Raw genomic sequence first — 6,940 nt, forward strand, 5'->3', positions numbered from 1 at the left:
CTCTTTCTTCAGAGAGAACATAGAACATGATTCTTCTTTAGAAACACTGGTAGCTTCTATATCTCTAGTTATCATAGGACTAACTAGATTTGTTGTTCTTATCTGCGCGTCAGAACTTCGAGCTTCTAATTGGCTATAAGAAGGCAACAATTCCTTGCTACAAATCTTTGGTGAAGTAAAATATCCACAATTGGACTCTTCATTAACCAGTTTTGGTCTCTTAGGAAATTTGATAAAACAAGGTGCTAGAACAGCTTCTGGCTTCATATTTTGATCATCTGAGATCTCAGTTGTCAAATCAACTATTTTAGTATTCTTATTTCTAATGCTCCCATGAGTTCCTCGACTATTTTCGACGCAAAAAATCTCGCTTTTGAAAGAAAGATTAGAGCGATTTGCGGGTATGATCTGCCCTAAGTGAAGACGAGTTTTTTCCTTGATAACTGCGACTGGAGATGATGATAGCTCATTGGTTGCATGTTTAATATGTGGAGTCTGATAGAAAAAGGGATATGAGATGGGTTGTTGTGCATAAAAACCAAGAGAAACTAATTTGAGCTTAAACAAGGATGATGCAGAAATTTACCAAGCAGCTGAAGAAATCAGATGCGGATATTGGTTGCTCTTCCACCTTAATCTTCTCTGAAAGATTTAAAAATTACGGAGCGTCAGTTAACAATTTAAGCAAAGCTGTAGCACGTATATAATGCTGAAGAATAAAAAAATATATTTATAAAGAATAATATTGAAAAAATGAATCCTAAAATGATTGAATTTGATTATAAAGCTAACCCTACTCAGGTTAATGAGATGCAGATTGAGGCATGTCATTAAAATCACCAAAAAAAACTCTTTATGTTTGAATCTGAACCTGAAAATTTCAAATCAGATTTATATAACAGTAAAGTCAGGCATCATTTACAATTATCAGCAGTTGCCTAAAATACCAACTTTGGATGCAATTGATGTGCCTATTATGGTACTTTAAAAAGATATAAACCATAAAAAAAATATTAAATAAGTGCTTAATAGAGCAAATGTTTTTAATAAAAATGAAGTTACGGATCTACCAACATGGTAATTCTAAGCTGTTAAGCTTACTTAGAGGTCAACGCAGCCTCTTAAAGAAAATCTTCAAAGATAGGGCAAATTCAAGCTGCTGGTAAAATCATAGGAAAAACTTAAATTTATACATTTTCAAAAAAAAATTTAAAATATTCATCATAAAATATGAAATTGTCCCGACATCTTGTATGCTGAGCTCCTCTTGCCTATTATATAAATATATCTAAATTCAATTTACATGCATATACATAATCAAAACAATTATTTGGCATTGCAGATAAAATTCAAAGCAAAGCTCGTGCCACAAGGCAGTGATGAAGTTCCTATTAAGACAGCCAAAAAGGCAGACATAGGGTTTACAACTACAAAAAACAAACTTCTTGCTCTCAAAGCAAGATCATACTATCATTCAACGAATGATGCTTTAAAAAGGTTTAGGGATAAATGAAATTCCGAAGGCTCGCTTATGCTCCTGGTTGTGAAATCTGGCAAGTTTGTTGGTGACTACAATATCCAGCTGTGCTGATCTTTTTCACAATCTTCTCTCGTTTCCAAGTTGAAACATTGTGTGCAAACCCGGCAAAGTATTTTTCATCATGCAATCCTAAGCATCTACTTACAAGATTCTGATGCATCTTATTGATGTTCAAATGAGCTTATAAGTTCTTGATAAATTGCTTATGCCACTGGAAGCAACGATTTCAAAGTAAATAAATGGTTTTATCACATTTGAAGGCATTGAATTACAGAAGGAGAATAATGAACCGAGCCTAATTTCGGGCCTTTTGAGGCCCATTTCTAATCAAGATGCAGTTTTCATAATTTTTAAATTGAATTATTTTGTTTGAATTTTATCTCCTTTTGGATAAGAATATATTAAATTTAAATGTTTGTTTGATTTGGATGGGTTTAGATTTGCATTTAATAATTGACCACATTGATGTAATCCTATTTTTATAAATAGAAATCTCCATGCTATGTGATTGGTTATTATTGATAAATAAATGAATAAAATTATTTGAATGCTGAGTATTCTTTTTCCCCCTCCCAATCAATTTTGGTGTCAGATTTTAAGTTCACAGAAGTTGCATCCAAGTCCCAATTCTCAGACACATCTCGCACCAAATTTGTAGTACACGTCGGCATGTGATCCCCTCCTAAGGTTGCACCAACCTCACACTGAACCTAATAGTGTGTAACGTCCCGAACCAGCTAGCTCCTTTTGGGTAAGAATTTTCTAAGAGAATACAACAATTGTTATTTAAGAAGAAAATAGTCCAATGAATGCAATACATTAGAGCAAAATTCAAGTTAGTTAAAGTAGTAATTTATAAATGATTTAGTGTCAAAAAATTTAAGAGCTTGATTATACATAAATTGCATGAATCTTACAATTGCATATCGTGGTTTATAGGCTGAACCTGTGCTGAAGTTGGTGAAAACTATCAAGAATATGAAGCAAATTCTCCAAAGATCGAGGTTTTACTGATATGGGTAATTACAATCCTAAATTAAAGTTGTATTCCTACTAATATTTTTCATTTGACCAACATGTTATGTCTTAGACCGGTGCTTACCACATCGTCCGCCTCGTGCTCCACAAAGTTTACGGCGAGCTTGCCAAAATAGTTTGAAAGTTTATATTAGGCGTAAGGCAAAAAAAGGGCAATTTAATCATTCTAATTATTATTGCGCCATATAGATAAAACTTTATGTTTAGCGTTAGGTTATGTGATTGTTGTCTTGCATCTTAAGGTTAAAGTTTAGGAGAGAATCTTCTGCCTCTAGAATCATTGGCGTTCATCTTTTATGTATTTAGGATTGCATCGTTTTGATTTGATGCTTGCAGAATAAAATCTATTATCTATGCTTTAATTTCTACGAAAACTTACCTCGTTCCTATCCTTAGGATTCCTTCTTTTAGGGTTTGCTTGAGGCAACTGCAGCTTAGCTGTCCGAGAAAACTGCTGCGGAGAAGCTAGCTAGTTGTTTGTTGCAACAGTGTGAAAACAGCTATGTGACAGTTGTTTCTGGACAAATGACCATTCTGCCCATGTTTAGTAATGTTGTGTAGGAAATGTTTTTTATATTTACATCTCCCAAAACTTTTAAAAATTATCACAATTTTAACTTATCAAAAAGTGAAATACACATTTTCATGTATGAATAAGGTGTTTGTTCTACATGTAAAAATTGAACTTTAGGTGTTAAATTTCTAAATACAAGAGAATGTAGTGGTAAGCATGCAAATCTTCCTTTATAAATAATAAAACTTTGATGGAGCCGCCCATGCTTGCCTCGTCGGCCATCCCCGAACCCATCTCCTCCATGTCGGCGTCACCACCCTCGAAACCTCTGGCTGGATCTACCTCGACGCCAACATCGAGTTCCCCAACGTCCCTCTCCTCCACTTCATCCATGCGGAGCAATTTCTCATCACCAACACTGCCTTACACTTCAAAACCTCGATCCCCTTAATCGTCGTCTCCGAGTTCCCTTGAAGTCACTGCCGGTAGTTCTCGAACGGGGAGGGGTAGGGCGTAATATGCTTTCGCTTGAACGAGGAGGGGCAGATGGTCGAATGGGGAGGAGGTGCGGTTGCGTAATATGCTTCCGCTCGAACGCAAGCCGCGCGGTTCCATCCGCGACCCGCTTTTCGCCAAAACGGCGACCCGCCGCGAACGCTCGACCGAAGGCCGAATCAAACGGTCGCGATTCGCAGTCACTCCCCGCACCGTGATCCCCCCACCGAACCATCTGATACGAAAAAACCATTTTGAGGATGACAAATAATAACCTTTTCTTCTAATTTATCAATCAGCCATTTGATAAGAATTAAATGCATATTTACTGTTATATTAAATTCTCATGATTGACTCTTAAACTCATATAGAATCACAGTCAGATTTATATAAAATCACATGTAGTGACTCATAGAAAGACATATAGATCACAATAAGAGGTAATGCATGCTATCAAGGACCTTCAAAACAAGTTAAACGACTTGGGATGCATTATTAGAAACAAAGCTAGGTTGGTTACATAAAATTATAGTTAGAAAGTAAAACATTTTGAGAGATCTTTTGTACCAGTATTAAAACTACCATATTGCTTATAGATAGAAACCAAACGGCAACAAAAAACTTCCAGTTTAGTCTATAAATGGACAAGGAAATCTAAATATGACATAGTTAATGAAGTTGTCAGCACAAAGAATAAAAGGAGTAAACATACATGCTGACATAAACATGAAGGAACATCAAGTTACTACTAAAAGCATAAATATCTTTAAGAGAATTAGAAAACAAGAATAAATTAACCTGTGACGAGGCTTTCAGTTAACTTTGGCTTCTGAAGAATAGAAAATTCTTTCTCACGAAAAAATCTAATCATCTTAAAAACTACATCTCCAAACCTCGGGTAGCACTGCAAGGTAATCTTATTCATTAGGAAAAAAAATGTTATAACAAATTACAACTTAAAAAGCTCATCATCTGACCTTGACGTATGGCCGGAGCCAATATGACATTTGGCACTGATAGTTTTGCTGAGCAAACCTATGCATAGACCAGAGAAAACTTAATAGAAAAATCAAATAAAAAAAAGTGAACAAATACCTCTGATTTTTTCTATGCATTTCAATGGTACGAAATTTAATTTAGTGCAATATGAAGATTAAAGTTGTGGTAAGAAACCACAATGTCTGCGAGACCGTCCAATATGTCACCTACAGAAATTAGGTATTCTGACTTGCAGTCTATCCAAATTACTTCATCACAAATAAGAAATGATACTAGAGTAAATATTTCTTATGGGTTCAACCTTTATGGCAAATTACAAGTTGGCTTTCCTAAAGCTCTGAAATAAAGGTTTTTACTCGTTGGAAAATTTAGACAAGGAAATAAGATTGCTGGAGAACAAAATACATTATGGTGGCACCTTTCATCGCAAAGAACTATAGCTCCATAATCATGGCGATGTCTGATAACACGACCAATAGCTTGATTCACAGCCCTCACTGCCTGCTGCACGTACCACTGCTCACCAGTCAGAGCCTGAAAGAAAATTAGAAGGTAATTTATAAAAGAAAAAGAAAAAACTTTTGCTAATAAATAGCTTGAGAAACTAATACAAAATTTTAGTCATAATAAGAATATGTTTACATCTTTAGAGTCTTTCTTCCTTGCTATGGCTTGCTGATCCAAGTACTCGCGTTTGAGGCGAATCTAAAAGAAGAAATAAAACCAGTTAAGGTAAACTTTTCCATTGGGTAGTGCAATTTCAACAGCATTTTATGTAACATCACAAGCTAATTATGACCTAAATAGAATATTCATATGCTAGTTTCATCATCAGACCTTGGGATCAGTCTTCATCGAAAAAGGCATTCCAGTGATCACAACTCCTCTCCCTGTTTGATCAGCAAAATCAAGACCCTCACTAACCTGAAGAAATGCAAAAGTCACATGAGCATAAAGTGTATTTACTCGTCTACTCTAGAAGATTGAGAGAACGAACACAACTAAAACAAAAATAAAAGGCTTGTGTGATAAAACATGAGACTCTACATATTGGCTCTGGTACGCATGAAAGGTTATGCTATAATCCTTAATTCATATGAGAACTCCTTTTTTCAAACTTTACAGTTCCAATAATAACCAATTTCTGCCTATATTTTAATAAGAATAATACATTAGAAAAAGCAATAGCTCGAGAAATTTTTGCTTTTTTTGAGATTTTGCATACACGACATTCTAAAGGGGCAAATGATTTCTTTAAACCATTTATAATGTTATAAACTGCTTTGCATTTTAAGAAGCTAGTTGAAATAATTCTCAATTAGATCAAAGAATTTACCAAAAAGAATTTAAGGTAATTTTATCTCTAACTTAGCAAACCTTTGCAATTAGTTTCAAATGTATATATTTCCAAAGAAACATGAGCTAAGTGATGATATGCTCCCTGACAGACAGTCTGAAATCCTTTGTATTTACATATCTAACAACTAAACTTTTATACCACCTAAATCTTTCATATCACATAAAAAATATCACCATCTAACTTTTAAAAAAGTGAGATACGCCTTTCATGCATGGGTAAGGTGGAATGCATGTAAAAATTGAAAATTAGTTATTAGATATGTATAGACATAAGAAATGAGTGTTATGCAAATAAATTATCCATTATTTTATTTTAAGTTTTCCGCATTTAATCAGGTGCAGTAAACCTAAACAAGCAGTTCAAACTATAACCATTATTTAGGCTTGAGAGCATATGGAACATTGGCAAGCTTAGAGGCCTGCGCTGTGTTTGAACACGGCCAAAAACATCATCCTATATCCACGCAAACCCAATCAAACAAGAAGATTGAGACAATGCTAAAGCCACAGTAAAGCTCTGTAATAGTATTTCAAGCAATGGACTGAGAATCAGACAACAAAAGTTTGTCCCATTCTCTAAACAGTCAGAAGAAATTCTTCCATAATTAATAGTCAATAGAGTTTCCATGGCAATAACCGCCAGGCCTTCAAAAGATCACAAAATGCAACTTCAGAATTAAACAAATAAACCCTCACGCTGTGTTTTGATTGTATTAGAGCAAAGTATGACCATACTATTGTATAATTGTCAGGGCATGCCTAAGCTACTTTCGGTGTAATTTTACAATCAAAATGCTAAATTCTTGTAGACCAAAACTGTGAAGCACCGAAACTGTAAAGTAGGTGCCGTACCCGTGTCGGATACGTGTTCAACACAGGTCGATACAATACGTATCCGACACAGCTATAAACATGTCAGGGACTTGAGTTCGACACTGTCGAGGACATGGCTCATCACTGCTCAACATGGCATCGAGCAGGAATTGGACACGAAA

General features: G+C 35.1%; 1 protein-coding gene across 1 annotated transcript in view; it reads right to left on the bottom strand.

Annotated features, from left to right (window-relative positions):
* Positions 1 to 586: 586 nt before the first annotated feature.
* LOC110037042 (regulator of telomere elongation helicase 1) overlaps positions 587 to 6,940 on the bottom strand; it is a 25,504-nt gene continuing 19,150 nt past the window's right edge. Inside the window, exons 15-20 of the mRNA XM_020741604.1 lie at positions 5,424 to 5,510; positions 5,229 to 5,291; positions 4,992 to 5,120; positions 4,565 to 4,622; positions 4,386 to 4,491; positions 587 to 642 (exon numbers count right to left, since the gene is read on the bottom strand). Of these exons, the coding sequence (XP_020597263.1) occupies positions 4,460 to 4,491; positions 4,565 to 4,622; positions 4,992 to 5,120; positions 5,229 to 5,291; positions 5,424 to 5,510 (369 nt within the window). The 3' untranslated portion in view covers positions 587 to 642; positions 4,386 to 4,459. The remainder of the gene's footprint in view (positions 643 to 4,385; positions 4,492 to 4,564; positions 4,623 to 4,991; positions 5,121 to 5,228; positions 5,292 to 5,423; positions 5,511 to 6,940) is intronic.

This window comes from Phalaenopsis equestris, unplaced genomic scaffold (genome assembly GCF_001263595.1).
Source record: "Phalaenopsis equestris unplaced genomic scaffold, ASM126359v1 Scaffold214330, whole genome shotgun sequence".
Classification (NCBI taxonomy): Eukaryota; Viridiplantae; Streptophyta; class Magnoliopsida; order Asparagales; family Orchidaceae; genus Phalaenopsis; species Phalaenopsis equestris.